The sequence below is a fragment of the Lonchura striata genome, chromosome 2 (assembly GCF_050655825.1).
Source record: "Lonchura striata isolate lonStrDom1 chromosome 2, ASM5065582v1, whole genome shotgun sequence".
Classification (NCBI taxonomy): domain Eukaryota; kingdom Metazoa; phylum Chordata; class Aves; order Passeriformes; family Estrildidae; genus Lonchura; species Lonchura striata.
Genome location: NC_140704.1, coordinates 101,256,188 through 101,277,388, shown reverse-complemented (window position 1 = coordinate 101,277,388; position 21,201 = coordinate 101,256,188). Strand labels below are relative to the sequence as shown.

The 21,201-nt window shown below is 36.6% G+C and overlaps 1 protein-coding gene and 1 long non-coding RNA gene across 2 annotated transcripts in view; both read left to right on the top strand.

Annotated features, from left to right (window-relative positions):
- DOK6 (docking protein 6) overlaps window positions 1-11,082 on the top strand; it is a 246,983-nt gene extending 235,901 nt beyond the window's left edge. The window contains exon 8 of the mRNA XM_021530883.4: window positions 9,358-11,082. Coding sequence (XP_021386558.1) covers window positions 9,358-9,497 — 140 coding nt within the window. The 3' untranslated portion in view covers window positions 9,498-11,082. The remainder of the gene's footprint in view (window positions 1-9,357) is intronic.
- A 3,942-nt stretch (window positions 11,083-15,024) lies between these two features.
- Window positions 15,025-15,382, top strand: LOC146768353 (uncharacterized). The gene is made up of 2 exons (XR_014952842.1): window positions 15,025-15,167; window positions 15,236-15,382. It is a non-coding gene; the product is annotated as an uncharacterized LOC146768353 (long non-coding RNA).
- The last annotated feature ends 5,819 nt before the right edge of the window (window positions 15,383-21,201 follow it).

Here is a 21,201-nt window from a genome sequence, read left to right as displayed (position 1 = left end):
TCGTTCTCAGACCTCATGTGCTGAGTTTCATTTTATGGCAATTTTTTTATGGTCCAGTGATAAATCTTTGTGAATGGAGTGTTTATAATGAAAATGCTACCAGGCCAGGAAATATTGGCCAATATAAAGATCAGCAGAATTATAACAGCCACAAGATTAAACAGCACCGATCAATCAATAGAACCTGCAACAGTACCCCCTTTGCAAAGGCTGTGTACTATCTCCACACTACACACTTTTTATGGATGTAAGTAAATTTTTCCTTCATTTCACTTTAGATATACTAATATTAAATTAGAAATTCACTGTTTAACTCCATCTCTGTAGTATCAGCTGAATTTCATCAGGCCTGTATAGAGTTTTCTGGAATAGTGTATCCAAGGGGAAATGTTAACATGATTTGAAATGCAATAAATATTTAACAGTGACATATTCCATATCATCAAAGTGATATGCAATGTATAAATTTGCATTTTTACATTGAATTTTTCAGTAAGATGCTTTCTGTTATATCAGTGATAGATTTAGGCATTGATTTTTAAATAATCTATCTGATAAAATCTCTCTTTTGAAGGGGCATTTAGTTTGGCTGTAATAAAAGTACAACATAAACATTTTGAGGACGGGAAAAGTGAACACTGAGCTAAAAAATTGGTAAACTAGGATGATGACACTACATACATAGCTACCAGCTTTAAATTATTCTGGTATATATACTTTGCAAGGATGTAAAAGAAAATTATACTCCAAGTCAATTTCTGCCCAGAGATCTACCATCAGTTGGCTGTCATAATGACTTCATGCTCTACCCAGGAGTCAAAAGCAAATAGCCAAGCGTGGAGCTCTACCTACTTAGACACAGCAGAAAATTATGTAAGAAAAAGTAACTCAATCCACACAATTTTATCAATCCTTCACGTTTGTTTCTTTTTTCACTAGCTTCATATTCTTCCTGCTTTTCAATTATCCCAGGAGCAGGTTAATTTTTCTGAGTATTTTCTTTTGTTGGTTTGTTATGTCTGCATGATACAAAATAAACACTAAAATAATTTTCTTGTTGAAGTTTTCCCTAGCTGTTGTCTCTTCCCCCACTTTAGCCTTTCCCATATGAACTTAGGATCAGTGCATTCTTTTCTTGTTATTTCTTGCATTTTGCAATTGGATCTCATTCAACTGTTCCTTGAAGTGAAGGAAATTGTCACTTCCAGAAATTTCTCCTCTACCTTTTTTTTTCCTTAGTATTACCAACATGGAATGTCTGCTTTGTGAAGTTTCTGTTTAAAAAGTTCATTGAGTTTTGAGCTTGAATAGGAAAGTGAAACTATATGCATTATGTATAAAAATCCTTAGTCTTTGTTTACTTTTGTGGTGAATGAAATAAATTTACTTGGCACAGACACAAGTTCAGAAACAGCTAGTATTCTCATTATAAACCTCAATTTTACAACTTATGTGGAGATGTTTTATATTAGTTTCTGGTTGACTGAGCCTGTGGTTTAAAGAATAAATTAGGCCACCATGGACAAAGTACTCAGCCTTTTCAGGTAGCTTTGTTAGGGCACTCATTCAAGATTTTATTTGCTGTTAATTAACTTGCTGGCATTTTGAGACATTTTAGTACTAAACTGCCCACATTTCCTCTTGAAAGCTTTTCTTCAAGGTCGTGATGCCTGTATCTTTCAGTACAAAACAAAATCCTTGACCATATTCACTTCTCCATACACACAAATTTTGGACCATCCTTGTAATGGTTCAGAGAAACCTGCAACTCCCCTAACTTAGTCAGGTCAGGAAGAGCAGCTCAATACTTTCCTTAGCTGATTTTTTTTTTTTTTAATAGAGGATTTTTTTTCTCACAAGAAAAATTTCTAAAAATAAATTATTTTGTTGCATTACAGAATTATTTTGGTCACAAGATGAGGCTGCTCAATGCCAGGCTATCAGGGCTCCCTGAAAAATACTTTTAAACCAATAAACTAAAAAATTAAACTATCACTGCACAAAATTTCACTTCTATAGAATCCATGAAACCAAACTCAGAAATCCTTCTTTTTGAGAGTGTTCAACTGGAAAAGTATGTTTGTTTTGTAGCAAATTTGGACTTCAGCCTAATTTTGTGTCAAGTGGGAACATGATTGAACCTTCTTCGACTGTGTTGGCATTGTTAAAGAGCTGGACTCAGGACAGAGGGTGAGAGGAGGTTGGTTTAGTACTCCAACATTAACACAAGTGCAAAAAGCTTCAAAGACAAAATTAATTAATCTCTGCAAGGACTGCTGTGGTCTTTATATGGAAGACAATGTAAGAAAGCAAACTACAGGCTTATTATGCTTACCTACACATTGGCTCAGCACACAAAACTAAAAAAATTGCTGCTCCAATTTCTTTTATTTAATCTCCTTGAAGTTCAGGCACACATGCCTACAGTTACAGGTAATAAATAGAAGAGGAGATATAATATGTAAAATAGATCAGTTTTTCCAAATATGTGTCAGATTTTGGCAGTAGAAACGTGAGCAAAAATTGAAAATACTATTGGGTAATGTGAGATGTGTAAATAATTTGCTTTTCTCTGTCCTGGGTGGAGATGGTAGGTAGCAGGGATTTATATATGTCTCCTCACTTTATAAACACACCTAAATGCATTATTAGGAAAAAAATCCTAATGGAAGCCAATTAAAATTAGAGAGGAAGATAAACCTACAAACCCTTGAGAAAGATGTGATTGATGTCCTAATATTTCTACCACAGGAGCTACATTAACTAGTGATAGTCTAAGTAGGTGATTCAGAGGTTAAGTGCAGCAGGACAGCAAGTATTTAAAAACACTTCCCAGAAAAACACAGCAGCAATTAAGCTGACCTGGCCTTCTGTCAATACATTGGCTTTAATTACATGTTTCACTATGCTGTTTTTAAATACCTGCTATTTTAGGTAGGGGTATAAATGAAATAATGCTTGTTTTTCCTGTGCATAATATTTACAAGCATTTCACATTGTAGGTATTGAAACAATTTTTCTGTGTTTCTATTGTCATGTAGACATGCTCTTCTTGGAACTCCAGCATTTTTGTGCCAAAACTGGAATGCTGAAAATCAGCATATTGTAAATCTACTAGTCTTAAACTGGCAATCCTGCACTCTTCTGCATATGTAAAGCTCCTTTTCTAGAGGAGGTCTTGATGATGATGACAAAGACTTTTAAGTTAAATAATAGTCCTCCAATTCTGGAAAGTGATATGGCTCTGTAACAAATATGTATCTACTTCAGGTACTTACTAATCTTGATGCTGAACAGGAAAAAAATTACTATTTCTGTTTCAAATTCTGAGGAAAATGAAATTCTTTTTTCAATTTAGAATGGAAAAGAAATATTTTTAAAGGGGAGGCTGAGAGTTTGTCATTCACTCTCTTCATATATTTCCTATGTATTTTATTCTCAATTTAAATTAGTTTTATTCAAAAGTATTAATATTAAACAGATTATACAATTATCTTAAAAATCTATCTCAAAAATTAGGTTTCTTTATATTCTTTCTCCCTTCAGAAAGATATATGTTTCTGGTGGAATTAAATCCAAAATTATTTTAGCATATATGAAAGTTGGAGCCCAGCTGTGTTCCCTGGAGTTTTAATTTCAACTGCAGTTAAATTCAAAGAAAAATTCATATTTCTTTATTTGGAACTGAATCAGGCCCACAGTTTCACTTTCAATAAGTATATGGAAATCAATATGCTGTAATGTAGTTTATGCTGTTTTTCAGTTTCCATCTGCTGCCTTCCATTGCATCTTTTTGTGAGTGACAGCATAATAATTGTTGTACCAATTAATGCCCTTCCAATCCAACTGCATCATTACTGCAAAATAAATGTTTTGCTTTGTAGCAGTTTGTCCTGCTATGAAACTTTGCTTTAGTTATTCCAATCATCTAACAGCAGAAAAGGAAAAGCTGCTTTGTCATCAGTAGCTCAATAGATTCAATACAGAGAGTTGGCAGAATTTTAACCAGTATCAATTTATAAATAGGATAGCAGCAATCATTTATTTTCTGCCTTAAATGAAAGTATCCTTTTTGATGCAATAATAGCCACTTAACTGATTCGAAACCAAAGTAGGGGTTTTTTTGGATATTTTTTTTTTTATTTATCCAGAATAAAATATGAAGTCTCTTTCTTTGCAACAAAAGCTCTTAGAGGGTAAAAGATTGTATCTGAAATAACCAGTCATAAAATTTTAGTTCTTTTCAGTAAGAGTTTAATTTTCCCTAGTGGGATTTCAGTACATAGCTACAGTGCCTTTTCCATTCAGTCCTGTATCCTGACAAAAATGCTGCAAAGAATATCAGAGGTTGAAGCACTTTGAGAAAAGCTTTCCCATTCAAATGATATCCTCAGTACAATCTCTGGGCCTCTTCTGGTATAAACAGGAGCTTTCATTGCTGTTGGGAAAGTCCTTGGAGAATGCAAATCTAGATTAAAGACTGGTACTAGTTTTGGGAACTTTTCTGGCTCAAGAGTTGCATTTAGTCCAGTGAGAATTGTGTGAGGAAACAGCATAGAGCTAACTCCTTCTTACTAACGTTTCATTCTTGAAACATCTGTTAGCTAATTGGGGTTTTTTCCACCTTCTTACACTATCCTGTTGTGCAATGATAAAATCTCATAATCTCTGTTTCTCTGCTTCCCAGACTGTTCTGTTTATTGTGAACAGAATTTTCCAATTAATATTTCTAAAAAGAAGAAACTGCTTTACAATGGAACAATTGATTCACTTTATTTATTCTTAGCTTGTACTGATTGAGTCACAGAAATTTCTTTTGAGCACACGTGTTTTTCTATAGCATTTATAGAGACATCTATAGCAATTGCAGAACTCTTGCAATCATTAAGTCTCAGAGACTCCCGAACACAAAACGCAATACTAGTAAAGATATCCAATTCGCTCTAATTTAATGACTTCAATTTTGTGCTCATAATCTTGGAAATGGAAATACAAAATTTTATTTTCAAAAATAAATTTATTATTCTTACCTAGAAAAATAGAAATGCATTAGAAGTACATCCTTTTGTTTGTAAAGTCATCTGTTCAGAGGTTAAGAAATCCCAGATGAAAGCTTGCTGTGCAGCTGCAAATGTCTTTGTTTTTACCTAATGGCTATCTCATATAAGGTAATTAAAGGCCTGCAACAGAAGCTGAAACACAGGAGCCTCTGGCTCTATTAATTTTTAATCACTGTACTGCAGAAACATAAACTTTTATTAGATCTTGTATGGGAAAAGCTTAGTCACAGGGTTTCAAAATTGCTCCTGCATCAGAGCTGTGATCAGTCTGGTGGTGACTACATTTGGTGGCACGTTGCTCACAGGTCATCATTTGCCAAACAAACCATCTGGCAGGGAAACCAGCCTGAGAAAAAACCTGCCATCTCTTCCCCTTGGCTGCTTGTTCCTGCTCCTCAGCTTTGCCAGTACAGAGATTTGTAGGGCTCTTGCAAACCAGATGACCAAAGTGCTCCAGTCTACAAAGCAGCTTTGCAGTCTCGATGGCTCAGCTGAGGGACAGTGATGTCAGTACAGAGCAGAAAGGGAATGTTTTCAGCTGCTTTTCTACTGAAAGTGTAATGTTGAACCTTACCCACAAGCAGAGGGGAATTTTGACACAGGACTTGTACATCAGAGACGAGTGTTTTAACCAATGAACATCAGATGAGAATCCCTTGAACTCTTGTATTGGAAAAGAAAAGAGTGACCTTTATTTCATTTAGAAAAGGAAAAGGGTTGGTGCCTGCCTTCTGGTTAAGAATTTCAATTCTGAATCTAAAACAGAAACATCTCCCAATAAGCAGCAGTAAGGGAGCTTTTAAAGCTTATCCCTGGATCTCTTCTCTTTTTATTTTTCCTTTTCATTTAGCTTAGTACTGCAAGTTTTCTCTCAGAAGTTGTGATCGATCTACTTATATGTACATCAGTCACTGCGGTTACTAGGAAACCATTGGGTTTTTCCTCTAAAGAATTGTTATAAATAAGCACCATGCCATGAAATAAGATCCTGGTGTATACTGCCTCTGCTTCCAACATAATTAAGATCAGGAAAAATCTAATTTAATGTAATTTACTGGGTTACATTAAATTTTCTTGATGGATCATTCATACCTAATTGCTTTGGACTGCAGCTTCATTGTATTCTATAATCCTGAGAGTAAATTTGAATAAAGGATGAAGAAGGCTGAATAATACTTATGTTTCCAAGGTTCTGTCCTGGAACAGAAAAAAAAGCAACTTTTCCTCTGTAAGCCATGGGGGGAAAAACCTCACCCAGCTCCACTGGTGTCTTCAGGTCATGAAATCATCAAATTCCTCTTATGCTGACTCCAGAATAATTGTAGGGAAGAGTTAGTTTTGTATTCTTAAAAGCAGCTGTGGTACCAAAGAGCTGCGAAATCCACAAATAGTAGTATTCTTATTCTTCTTCTTCTTCTCTCTTAACCTTCTAAGGCCCAAATATAACTGAAGGAGAAAACTTAGAAAGTTGTGGAACTTTAATCGTTTACTGCAAAAAAACTTTACCTGTATCTTTAGTTTCAAAATCCTTACTGCTGACATAAAGTGTAACTTTGGAGACACTGCAGTACCTAGGACTCCATAAGGCTGATCAGCTGTATGAATCTTAAAATACTTAGGAATGAAAATAAAAGTCTCTATTGTAACATAGAATTTCCAGTATGTGATATGCTGAATTTTAACAAAAAAACCTGGAAAGTATCCTAAATTTTGGAAATTTGCAACTTAGCAGACTTAAGTCAACTTGGAACCTTTAGACTATTTATTATTCTGTCACCACCATTTTCTTATTCATTTATTGAAGTATATTGACATCATTAATTGTTTAAAAAAAAAATAAAAGTTGAAAGTAAATATATTGCCTAGATCCATTCTTTCCAAACTCGTAACTTTTCTATTACCCACAGCTTTCTCATTTCATTTGAACCAACGTCCTCTATTCTTTTTGTTATTATTTTCATAGATCAATGTCATATTGTTCAGCTTGAGCCTCAACCAGACATCCTAGACCTCTTGGTTCTGTCAGGTGTGCCTTAACCTTTTCTATCTGTCTCTCTTATCTTTTACTGCATATACGAGCAGTTAGGAGGAAAGAACTTTCATCCTTAACCCCTTTGGTTACAGAATGGCAAAAACCAGCCCTGTTGTGATATTTAGCATCTACAAATTTTCCTTTGAAGAACAGCAAGGGATATGTTGGTTTTTGGGGCATATATAGAGGAAATTAAAGACCTGAATTTAATTTCTTTTTTAACCCTAATAGGTTTAAATTCATCTTCCACATTCTAAGACACCACCTGAATTCCTTGTCTAGAAATTAGTGGCTAGAAATTAGTGTATTAGTACCACTCTTCATCACTGTATTAAAGCTACACTATTCTACAAAAGTGGATTTTAAATTAATTATACAAGATACAGCACATCATACAAATTGACCTGAGTTTAAGGAACTCTGTGGTTGGTAAGTCTATTTACTCCTGCTCATTGTCACAGAAATTGTTTTATACTCTTTGGATAAAATACATGAAAGAAAGTTATACCTTGACATATTTTATTTATCTTTATTAGTAGGAAAGAGACACATTTTACATAGGAAATCAATTCCTTATGGCATTTAAAAGACATATGATCCTAGTTTCTGGATGAAAGGAAAGCAAGACTTTACTTCCTGAGATGGAAATGCAGCAGATTTGGAACATAGAATTAAAATCTAGAATCATTCATCTTCTCATGCTTAGGTTTGCATTAGATTAAGCCATAAAGTGACCATAATTGTGATGTAATCCCAAATAAAAGTAAAAAACCAATAAAGGCCTTATTTAATATAATGGTTAAAAGTTAGTCAAAGCAATAAAACCTTTAAGACTATTCACATTGTCAACTACTGCGTAGCTCAGAGCTCACCATAAACTTTAATTCAGTTTGATACAAAAGCTTCTTGAAGCAGAAAACATTTAATCTTTTCATCTCAGTCAAGTTTTGATAGCCAGTGTCAATTTAACCCAATGAATGAAGAGTGAAAATACACATAAAAAATTCATCCTGCTTGCTTGTGCCATGAAACCAATTTTATGATCATTAACATGCCACTGGGAATTCAGATTCTGGTTTTATTGTCTTCAGTGTCACTAAGATGTACCTTTTATTCTATTTTTCATTTAGTTGGGTTTTTTTCTGTCTTGGTCCCAGCATTGCTCTGATAGTCTCATGTACAGGGGGAGCCATGGGGTTTTTTTCATGAGGAAGTGTTATGATCAAACTTTTCCAAATGAAAAGTGAGGAAAAGTTTTCCCAAGTCCAGTGAACATCATTCATGGTTCCACCACTACTGGCCCAGCTGCTTAACTGTTTTGAAACAATGTCAGCATGAGCTGTATTCTTTAGTATTTGAGGCTATACCATTGCAGCTATTCTTTAATACCTCTGTGGTTGACATAGAAATATGATTTTGCATTCCTACAGATAATAAGTATATTAAGATAGTTTTAAAAGCATTATGTAAAGCCATTTTAAATTCAAACTTCAATATAAAATTCAAAAAAAAAAAAAAAAGACACATTGCATTAAGATATGCATTTTGGAAGTTTGTTTTTTGCTACTAAGTAAATCTCCGTTTCAAAAGGCAATATGAGGTAGGAAAACTATCAGGTTATAGAATTGGGTCATCAGTGTTACCTGAGTTTCATCACTGGCTTTTCACATGTGGTTTCCCATATTGCTGATTAAAGCAATGGTTATATGAGATTCATAAGCCCATCTGAAAAAGCGTCTTGCATATCCTCTTCCCAGACAGTATTCTGCCCTATCCCACCTTCAGTTCATTTTGGAATTACAGTGGTGCTTTGCTTACCTGATAAACTGGCATCATGTTCAAAGGACAAATGAAGTGGCATTTTTGGGACTAATCCCTTTGAAACCCCTGGCATTACTTTCATAGGCAGTGCTTCAGGTAAACAAGATGTGCACTGGTTATTTCTCAGTCCTAACTGATATAACTAAGACTTATTAAGTAGAAAACACACAAATACAACACTCTGAAATTTTAAAAAATAATTCTGACCCTAAATTATGTCTGAGTTGGGTCTGGGACCTTTGGCCTTGGCTGGGACTCTGTCAGCCACTTGCACCCTCAGCCACAGGGAATACCCTCTTCCGCAGCCCCAGAATGGCCCAATGGAGCAACTCTGCTCTCCAGGCACCCTGGGACAGTAAGAAGTTAATCCGCTGGAGTCTGTGTCCGTGGAGAAAGGCTTCAAAGCTCACTTACATGCTTTGTGTTCATGTCTCCCCGCTCCAGGTCACAACCTCGGCTCAGCCAAGGTGTCCCGGGCGCAGACATTTCCCAGCTACCCGTCGGAGCAGGGCGAGGAGCACCAGCAGCCGCTGTCGCTGGCCAGCAGCTACGCCTTCAGCTACGGCTCGGGGCTGGTGCAATGACAGCCGGGGGCAGCCGGCCCACACGGACAGCTGAGCCTGGAGCTCCCGCCAGGACCGGGGAGCCGCTGGCCCCCTCTGCACCCACCATTTGCCGTGAAAACTGATGCCCACCAGCTCCAGCCGGGGCGCCGCCGATGCGGAAACCTGGAGAGGCGGCTTCCCCGAAGCAGAGGCTAAGTCTTTATTTATTTATTTTGCCGTTCCTTTTGTTGATATGTTCAGAAAGGAGGGGGCTGGGGGGTTGGGGGGAGGGAGGAAGGGGGACACGTCTGTGTTGTAAGAAAGTGGTGGAAACAAATGAAACTGTGTTGGTTGGTGTGAAGGTTTCTGCATGACCAGAAAAGGTCCCTTCTGGGGCTCCATTGCAATGGCGCGTTCGACGCTGGGGCCTTCCTTCCCGCCCCGACCAGCAGGACAGCCCGTCTTCACCTGCAACCTCTGTAGGTCCCTGCCACAGCCTACAATTCCCGCTGGAGGCACTGAAATGTCACCTATTCGAGATGTGGCATCAGTGCTGCAGGGGTCACCTCCAGATCCACGTGGGCTCACTCACTGCCCTAGAGGGTAGTTGGGTGTTCTTTGGGCCAGACACCAACAAATACTGGAGTAGCAGGCTGATATGTGTTGTTGGGAATAGGGTTTGGTGCATCAAGGTAAGGCTATTGCGTGGTCCAGCTCTAATCTTAAATTCCTGGGGCACAAATTCTTCCCTTACATGTGCAATTTTCACCATGCCCCTAAGAGCTGTGAGCATCCCTATCAGCAGCACAGTCTTGTCCTCAGAACTGCTGCAAAGTCTTCTCGTTCGCAAATTATTTAGGTAACCATGCCTGCAAGCCTAACTTTAAAAAGCGGGAAAACTGTTCTTCAAGCAAAAAAAAGTGGCCCACTTGCCCAGCTGGCAGCTGCCAGTGCCACAGCTGGGCCAGACATGGTAGAGCTGAGCTCTGGTCTTGTCTTTCTGGTCAGCGTTACTTTGATTTTCTGTGTTTCCTTCTCAGATTTCTGTTCTAGATGCACATTGTATCTTGTATGATCATGTGTCAAGCATCTGTTTGCTCTCAAAAGGAGGATGAGTACCTCTCAATGGAAATTTTCTGTCTTTGGAAGACGTCTTTTAAAAAGGAACTGTAGTAGTTGTTTGTAATCAGTAATGAGGGAATAAGTTGGAAGGCATACCTATAGGTGGGGAATGAATTTTATCTATCCTGAACACTTAGATTTTTGTAACTGTTATCAAATATTTATGTACTCCTTGTGATGCCCTGAATTGTTTGAAATTGTGAGGAGAAAATTTTGCCCTCTTCTATGATCTGAGGAGCCTTGTGTTCTGTTCCCAGAGTGAAACTATTGCCATGATTACCAGAGGAATTCAGTTCATTGGTTGTTTCTCAGGACAGGTTGAGGAAATGTACCAAGGACGAGACACACAGACTCTTTTCCAATTAAACAATTGGTTTTATGTACTATAATTTAACTGAAAAAGTGCTGTTGGGTTGTTTTATATATGCACATTATATATATATATATGTATTAAAAGGTATGGAAGAAACTTCTGCTTTTGATTAAACATTTACTGATACAATATGGTCAGCTTTTCTCCAACCATTTTCCTGGCTAAGAGACCTTGCACACTTACAGCTTTCAGTGAACGGCTGCTGAATAAAAAAGCTTTGTGGTCCACTTGAATGAAAGAGTTCTACCCCACCACAATCACCTTTATTTATTTTTCCCGTTTTTCCTTGTCTCATTCACTACCTCTTTTCCTTCTCACAGTGCTGCCATACTCAGGAATAGAATGGCTCCCTACAGAGAGTATTTTGATGAGCTAAAATGAAAAACTGCTCTCCCACGCTGTCAAGGCGCTGTACCTATGGTGCTCTCAGAGCTGTACCCATCAAGGATGCTCCATTCACACTTTCATTTAAGAAAAAGATTCAGTTGACATTTTGCCTAGGGAAAAATTCCAATTTGCAAACTTTAAATGCGAAAATTGATACAAAACTATAATGGTGTGATTCTGTTACTCAGTGCAGCTTTGCCAAATATTTGCCTTTTGGAGAAATGGTCAGTTATTTTTATTCCTTTGCAACTGGGATTCTTTCACTTGCCCTAAAATTATATATATTTTCTTTTAAGCTCCTTAGATTAAGTTTTCAATATGTTCTGCAGGTTTCAACACTGTGTTCAAGTAACTTCTTTCCTCTATGACTTAAATACTAGTCATTTAATAATTACATATTCTACACAGCCCAAAAGTGGGGAAAAGGCAAAACAGGAGAATATGATTTATAGTTCCAGTGTCCATATACCTAAAGAACCTATCTAAATCCTCAACTTAGTATTTCTATAAAAAGTGTAAGATCTATGTAATGTTCTCTTTTTGTTTCCTGAGGAACAGTTGCTGTCTGTGGCTTTGTCTTCCTATGCAGTACCTGAATATAGTCAAGTTAATGAAAATGTAGATGCTATTTTCAAAGAAAACACACCAAAAAAAGGGAGGGAACAGGGCATTATAACAGCCTTGGCTATATATATGGCCATATATAACAGTTTTACTAAATATTTTTCTTTCATTGCATAATGCAACCATCTTCTCAACTCATACATTTATAAAATACCTTTGTGGTCTCCTACAATACACAGAAAATTGAACAAAGCTACAGAACAAAAGCAATCTATACCAAATCTGACCTGTTGGGAACTATTTCTTGTAGAGACCAAACCCAAGCACACTAGAATTTGAAAATGAGGGTGCAACTTTACAATGTACTGTAACACAGTCTAAGATAACTGGCAGCCTGAAGCACAAAAGTATTCAGGAGCCAGTGGATGCAACTCCAGAACAGCAGATGATATCACTGCATCGTTGGCGTATTCACACAGCTTCCACAATGTTCCTCAAAAAAGCTCCTTGAGAACCAGGCAGACACTGTGACAGCAGTTTGCCAGAAAATTCTGTTTTCATGGAATTGTTTTAATTCCTGGCATATGCCTGTTGATATCCTAAGTGATGGCCACTGAAACTACTTTGTACAGCTCCTAGTGCTCCCACCAGAAAGAAAACTCTCTTTTGGAGCATGTGGTAGAGCTGCCTGCCTAGAGACTACAGCGGCCTTTAAATAGACCCAGGGACCCCATGGGACCCTGATCCAGTCTCGGCTTTCTTCCTGTGCGAGGCACACAGACTACTCCTGACCCCAGAGTTGCTCCCTGTTTTCAGCTAATGAGCTGTGAAGGGATGGAGGGCAACAAAATGCCTTCAGTGGTAACCAGGTGCAGCTGGTAGAAATGGAACTTAACATTAGTAAATGATAAAACAGAAGAAATAAAATAAAGCTTTTGCTTTTATTTCTGTTTTGGAGGATGTGATATGAATCTATAATTGTAACCATGATTTACATTTTTTTAATCACCCTTTGATAACAATATATTCACTCCTATGAACTAATAACACATGGAATTACTAAATATAATTGCTAATATATCTTTACTGTGAATATTATAGATTGATGCATGCTGGTACTTTTGATTTTGAAGTCACTTGGTACAGAAAAGGTGAAATTGAAAGAGAGTGCTAATAAATCATCAAATGGTGCTAAGGAACTTGAATAGTCCCATTTTTTAATCAGCTACATGTCATTATTTATAGTTTAAATTGTCTGTGAGTACTCCTTTGAAACACTTTCATCTGCTCATGTAAAGGAAAAAGAAAGGAGAATCTCTTGTAGCAGGGAGTTTGCTGTTTTACGAGTAAATACTCAGACATTACTTTTTGTGGCAGACATGTGGTCACATGTATCAAGTTCTGTCCTTGGGAGGTTTTGCTGCATTTGTTTTCTTTTTTTTGGTTCCACAAAATCTACAAGTCAAACTTGAAAATGTATTGACAAACCAAAGGAGTTTGTTGAGACATTGACAATAGCTGCTGTCTTTTGTTTTGTCAAAAGTCTACCATGATATTTCAGGAAAAATACTTCATTCCACAACACATGTATAGAAATCCTATTGGGATGCAGAAAACTATAATCAAGTTTTGTTCCAAGTTAATAAGACTTTGCTGGAAGAGGGGTTGAAATTGAATGTCTGAGGGCAAAAGTGTTTTAAAGTGCTCTCTATAGCAATAATTTAAGTACAAAATACAGCCTTCAGGCACCCATTTATTTAGAAGTTGCTAAGTGCAGACAATCTGTGACGACCCTTACCCGCTTACGGCAAAGAGAAAAAAAGGTCAATCGTTAATCATATCTATGTACTGCATTTGTCAGAAAAGGAATTAACTTCATGCTTGTTCAGCTTTCTAGTCTAAAAGGCAATACTATGAGGAGTAAGGTTTTTTGAGATATTTGATCTCTAGGAACTGACAAAGAGCATCAGCCTGTAGCATATAAACCTCTACTCAGACTTAGCTCACCAGCTACATGTGCTAGTTTTCATCTGGTAACCTAGAAACTGCAGGGTAGTTTTCCATTAGATAATATAACTCTCTTGAATGGCTGTGCATTTTAGCATGAAATATAGAATTATTTACAAAATACTAAAAAGGAAGGAGTAATGAGTTCCAATTAATCTCTGCTTTAGTGTTTAATATCAGTGTATTTTGGCTTTTTTTATGCCTGCTGCAAAGGAGTAAGTGTGGCTTTTATCCACACACGGAATGGAGTGAACAGTGAAAAAAGTGTGAAACGCTGCTCTTTGATTATGAGAATAGATCCAACAGCACCAGAAAATTTCATTTTTCCATACATCAACGGAAAATACTTGTGACTCTTTCCAAACACACTTATTACACAAGAGGACATATTAGAATTTTACATTTTTAGCCACATAGAACTGGTCAAAATGCCTGCCTATGTTTTGTAAGTAGAAGATAATGACTGTGCAACACCACTGTAGTGACATAACTTTAAAATCAAAGGGCTGGATATATGAATTCTGCAGTTATAAGGTCTTGCACTACATGAAGTGTGCTGTGTTTGTACTTGATAGTATAAATAAATGCTCTTCACTTTTTATTTTAGATAAAAAGGTGAGGTATATTGGAAACAAGGATAAACTTATGGTGGAATGAAAGAAACCACAAAGAATATTGACTCCCTTGTTGAAACAATAAGTTTGTCTCCCTGTCCAGGTCCTTAAAAGACAGTAAAAGGTGATGAGTGAAGGTCTTGTATATTCAGCAATTATTTAAATTTCATTGTGCTTAGAAACCTAAATATTAGAATCTGCTGGCGAACTGGTGGTGCTATTGGAGAAAATGGAAGATTCACTTTGTAGAGATTTTTATAAATTTATGCAACTTGACAGATTTTTACAGACACAAAACACATATGAAAGTAACTGAGGTTTAAGTATGATTAAATAGAATTTAAGCATTTGACAATGTCCATATTGATATGAATATTGTTAGCTGTAATGGAGACAATATTTCCTTTTAAACTGAATGCAAGCTCAAAAAGTAATAGGTTCTCAAATATTAAGAAGTTAATCTTTTTAAAAATCACATTTAAAGTCTTAAAGAATGAATTTCATTGGGTTTATTTGTTGCTTTGATACAGAGATCTTCAGGAGATTCAACAGATTTACTATGTTCTCTTACAATCCTGAGATTTTCAAGTGCATTAATATATTTTACAGTAGATTTTTTCCTGTGAGAATATTTGACATGAAGTTAATTTTTAATCAGCTGACACATAGTTTTCAGTCTTTTTTGAAAATTGTATGATAGCAAGTCAGAGTGGGCATAGAAAATGGCACAAAATTCATTGTCTGGTTTGGCCATTCCATACCAATAACCAAAATAAGGGTTTCAGTTAAATGTTTATTCTCATCACTGCTCCTATACTTAGAATAAATTACATAAAATAATTTTTTCCTTGTGGATGTTAATTGTAATATTTCCTGCTTTTCCATAGATAACGGGCTGTGACAGGAGATATCCAGAACTGCTTTTTTGAAATTGTTATGATTTGAGATGGTTGCAAGGAAAAACAGAAAATACATGAAAAAGGAATTGTTATGACTTCTTACCAAAGAATGATACATGCTAAACTTTTATTTCTTTGAAAATCATCATTATAGAAATGTAGAGAAATTTATGAAAGGAAGTGAAAAATGTGGCAAGAAATCAACAAAAACAAAACCAGATTCTGTAATCTTTAAAAAGATTAGGAGAAATTGGCAAACACTTAAGCACACAACAGTGTGCTATGTTGAGCACAAAACACTTTCCCATAGTATTCAACTTCTTCTCCTTCATCAGAAACTGGAAACAATGTCCTGTGTTCAGTCTGATTCACAGCTCTACATTACTCTGTACAAAGCATGATGGGCTCATTTTCCCTAACCTGGCTGGAAGAACCAAGTACCATAATGCCTAACACACATTATGCAGTATAAAAAAACCAGTATTTTGCACAATGCACCACCAGTGTTATCACACAGCTTTGTGGAACATACTGCAGCCAGGTATTGTCAAAAGTATGATTTAGAATGTTTCACAGCTCATTGAATTCTCGGTGATATCTTCCTTTATGATCCATAAAAATACATACAGAGGTGCTCAACCTTTTTTTCTTCTAATTTCAAAATATTCTGACAGAGTTCTGTAGGAAGGTTCCTCCCATTCTACTGTTGTTGGGTAAATTATAGACATTTCAAAAAAAATAATAAATATCTGCTTAAGACAGGTTTATTTCAGAGGGAAAAAAGAGATTAATTTTAATACATGCAAATATTCCTAACATTCCTCTTTTCAAATACACATACAGACATCAGCACAGAGAAAAGTATTGAAGAAAAAAAGAAATACTTTATATCTTAGATAAAATCTTATAAGCTATTGATCATTTAAATATTTTATTTAATTTACTGGTTAATGCTACAAATTAATTGTTTAGTGTAACAATCTAATTGAATAAACTCTTAAGACAGGTGTTAAATACTCTTTAGAACCACTGAGATGCTTTTTTTCTAAAACTACAAAGTTGTCTTTATAAGTAAGCATAAGGTTAGAAGAAATATGTCAGCCATGGCTAGTAATTCATATTAATTATTTTATCTAGCTATACAGGCTAACAATGTGGATAGTGGGGAAATAATCTTTTGAAACTTGTATTAGATAGCTTTGTGCATTTCCTTTAGTATTTCTAGCTCAAACATTATATCCTAAGTTGTATGTGAGATATATAAGACTATAGCACAGATAGTAAGGTAAATCTACAGTTTAATGAATCAGGCTTAATCAGGGCCAAGAAATTAGTCAGAGCAGTGGCACTAGTCAGTCCTGTGGCATGGTGGCAGCCTGCCCCAGTAGTATCTGAGCACACACTTCTGAGGCTATCTCAGTATTCCTAAGCCTCCCTGCTTTAAAGGATATGTTGGCAAACTCGTCACTCAGTTATCCTGTGGTTCCCATGGCTCATCCTCTTCTCATAACTCTCAATGCATTGACTTGAAAAGAGCAGCAACAACAAAAAAGCTATTAAAAAAAGCAGAGACAAGGACCCTCTTGGTGGAAGAGAGTCCTACCAAGCCCTGCAGGCTCTTCTTCATCCCAAAAAGATGAGCTGTTGCTGTGCAAGAGCTCAGCTTCAAACGACAGGGGAGAGAGTATGCTTACCTGTCTAATGCAGGCTGGGAGAGAACTGGGAAGGGTCTCCCATTTCCTGAGTGATTTGGCAGACGTGATGCTGGATGAACCAGCATTTCATGTGGCAGTGAAAAGCCTGGTCCAGTTTAGTGTTTGGAAGCTGTGGGTCTCTAGCCTTGGGGTGGAACCTTTTGCCTGAGATGTCACAGGAGCAGTGGTCACCCTGAGCCCACACATACCCTGACACCACATCCCAGCAAGGCACAGCTGTGACACTATGTCTTATCCTTAGCCCAACACGCTTTTCCAGGAATGTGTGTGTTTTGGAAATGTCTTTTATGTTGTCTTGCTTACACCTTGAACAATACACTCTGAGAATTTGACGGGCAGCTTCTACTCCTAGGGTCTGCAGCCTAAAAGAACATTTTAGCCACCTATCTTGTATACAGAAAAGCTGGTTTTGGAAATAACCCTTTAGTGTCAGACTTACAAAGCTGTTCAGAGGATTAACTCCTATTGAGCAGCTCAGCTTTGAAGGAAATTGCACTAGGGAGTACTCACTGAGGCAGAGCTTCAGCTACTGTAAATAAATACCATTAATTTGGGCTTTCACAGAGCTCCATAACAGAGTATATTTAAAGGAGCATGATGCACATAAGATTTAAAAGTAAATTTGAAAAATAAGAGTCCTGGTGCCCTGACATCTCTATAGTTACAAAAATAATAATCATCCTCTGAGGACCTCCTTAAAAAAAAAATCACACAAAAAAGCACACACACAAACAAGCAAAACCAAAAAATCCCCACCCCTAGAAATGAAACTGGTAGTGAGATCAATCCTCTGAACAATCCTTTGAATATTAAATCCTTCCTTTTTCTGAAGTAAGTTTCTTATTTGGAACCCTCAGGAGTAAACTAGCAAATGCTGGTAGCAGCTATATTTCAAGTGTTCTGCCCGCTGTGTTTCCTTGATCCTCTCCTCCCGTCCCCCAGTCCCACGATAAGACCTGGAGAGGAGGCAGGTGGTTAAGTTGCACAGTATAGTTAGAACAAGCTATTTCTGAGCATGCCTAACAGAGAAGGTGGCTGGTAATTTAGGTCAGCTGGGGGTCATAAAGAGGGTTAATTGCTGAACTACCCTGCCAGAAGTAGGGGTGTGGAAGAGTCCAGCTGCTTGTGTTCCTTGGTGGGCCCAGCATTGTTTTACCCCAAGACACACAGCCAAGGGAGAGCAGACTAGAAAAAGGAGCAGTATCATGAACATATTACAGGCAGAGAAGTTCTTTAAGGTAAAGTAATGTATATGAAATGAAGAAAGAAAATAACTTTCCCCTTCCTTCATAGACTGGAAGTTTTTGTCTGGTTGATCCGAACTCTGGTGACTGCCTTTCCTACATTCAGAAGTCTTTTTCAAAGAGATGTGAGCTTACACCCTTTAAAGACTTAGTTGTACTATTGATCATTGAATATTCCTTTGAACATTGAATTAAAACATTTCCCATTTTGACCCAATGAAAAAGATTATTTTTATTATTATGGAAAAGGTTTTACTTTTCTTTAATCTCATATATTCATTTTCAAATCACATAGATAGTAGTTAACCTAAAATACCCTTCAAGGTATTCAACAATCACTGTTTTAATGACAATATATTTTATTATGTTTATTTTCTTTCAGCAAAGTTTCTAAGACCTTAAAAAAATCCACAGAACTATTTTACAGTTTAGATGGTTTGCTGAGCTGGTTGCTATCCATGGTTGTGTCATTTTGCTTCACTGATTCTTTTTTCCTCCCTCTTAACTATTTTAGTGAGTGGTACAGCATGAAATAGCATAGTAACTGTTCAACATAAAACTTCCAAATTACAGTTGATGGAGTTTATTCAAAAGAAATTTTTAAAATTCCAAAAGGAAAGGACAAATCTGTAGGAAATGTTGAAACTAAGCAGCAATAAACAATGGTTTGTTTACAATGGAAAGTCTATTTATATAATCCAAACAGCAAATATTGGGTCCCAACCTGCCAGACTCATAAAACATTTAAAGACTTCTAATATTGCATTTCAAATTGAGCTTTTGGAAGTTTCTCTTGTGTGTAGCTTACTAGTTTTTAAACCAATAAGAATATTAATGTTTGGGGTTGTTTTCTTTTTGGTTTTGTCACTTGTTCAGCTGCTGTTCACTGATATTACTATGGTACAAAAATGAAGCTGTTGTTTTGTGATTTTTTTTTTTTGAGAAAAAGTATAACATATTGTTCTTATTATGCTATGTGTTATGTGATTTTCCCTGTGGATTATCCTGGTAGAACTAGTATGTTTACAGAATTTGAATTAAAACAGATTACATACCTGCAAAGGAGTGCACTAAAGATTTTGTTTTGTCTTCAAATCTCAACAATAAGCAAGTGTTTCAAAAAGACACGCTGAAAGTACCAAGAGATAAAAGAAATAAGGGCAGTACCACAAATAATCAAAACAATCTGGTATTCCAGATATTTAACCTCAACTTCTTCCCTTTTCTTACCCTCAGTAAAGCAGGGATGTATTCTGACAGTCTCTAAATCAGTAAAACAATACCATCTTCTCAGCTTATGGATGTTTGTGTATTAGTATCAGGACTCCAACTGAGACCTTCTGTGTAATCAAATCCATTACATTGTTACTTTGGCATTTTACTATCAGAGGGATCATAAGAAAGGACCCAATGCTACAAGGTTTCATTTGTAAGGCTGTGCACAACTTAGAATTATCTGCTACGACATTTGATAACTCAGGAAATAAACCAACTTGTTAGTAGTACAGTTCTGTGTATCCTCATCAATTTCACATTCGAGCATTTGTATATCTGAAAACCTTCAGCAAGTGAAATTTAAAAAAAAAAAAAAAAAAAAAACACATCCATTGCAATGTGTCCTTGTTCAGGAGTACAGAAAACCAAAACAAGATGTTTTTAATGGTATATGACACTGTAAACAATTTAACTCTTCAGCAGAAGTTGAAAGGACACTTTAGTTTAGGATTTTAGATTTTTAGCTGAAGTGTAGGTTAACCACATGATGCTATTATTGCTCAAATAGTGAAGAGAAGCCTTTTGTCCATGTTATTCTCAGAAGAATCTAGGTTCCTATTTTCCTGTGCACATGAAAATGCTTTCCACTGAAGAAGGCTTTTCACTGTCAGGCTGTGATGCTCTTCCTAGCCAGCCAAGCAGAACTGGTACGTGGTTTGTAGGCAGGCTCATGATGCCTCCACCTCTAACCCCTTTCAAAAAAAAACCTGAACAAAACCCCCAAACACCGTATCCAGCAACATTTTTACATATGCTTCAAGAGAAAAGTGGAATCAGGCATAGGTGAGCCAGGCACAGAGTTTGCAATATGCCAACATAGATGATTATCAACTGTCATGGTAACACCTTCATTTACTGGGATTCTGTCCTCAGTCATTCAGCAGATTTGTAAAAGGCCAAAAGATGCATAGATCCTAATTCTCAGGTCTGCCTTCTAGTTCTGTTTGTTTAATGATTTTTTTTGTCTGTTTGTTCAATTTCTCTGTGATTTCTTCTGTAGGTTTCAGCAGAATATATACGTATGCACACATAAAACTACATATGTATGTGTATTGTTTTGTAAATGTTCTCAGTCATGCTATCTTCTGCTTTGCACCATTTACTCATATACCTTCCATGTTGTCATTTATTTTTTGCTCAATTAAACCTTATAATAAATTATTAAATATACCCTGACAGTGACAGAGTCATCCTGTTTTGTTTTCTTCTGGGCAAGGTGGGGAGTGAAGGAGTGGGGGAGGAGAGAGGGGCAACACTTCAATTGCATCCCCAAAAAGAAAATACTGAAATTACTGTGGTGAGTGGCAAGAAGCCTGTAAAATCACAAAGCTGTCAGATACCAAGCTGCTGTTCATACTTTTAAATCTAGGTTCAAGGAGCCCTGATACATTTGCTTTTGTCAGCTGAATAGCACTGTTTGCCCGGCAGCAAAATAACACCTCCTGTGTGGAAAATCATGGGTATTTATTATTCCATAGTGCTCTCAATTTGAGATGCAAAAACCATGAACGCAGACAACATCAAACACATTTTCTTTCTCACC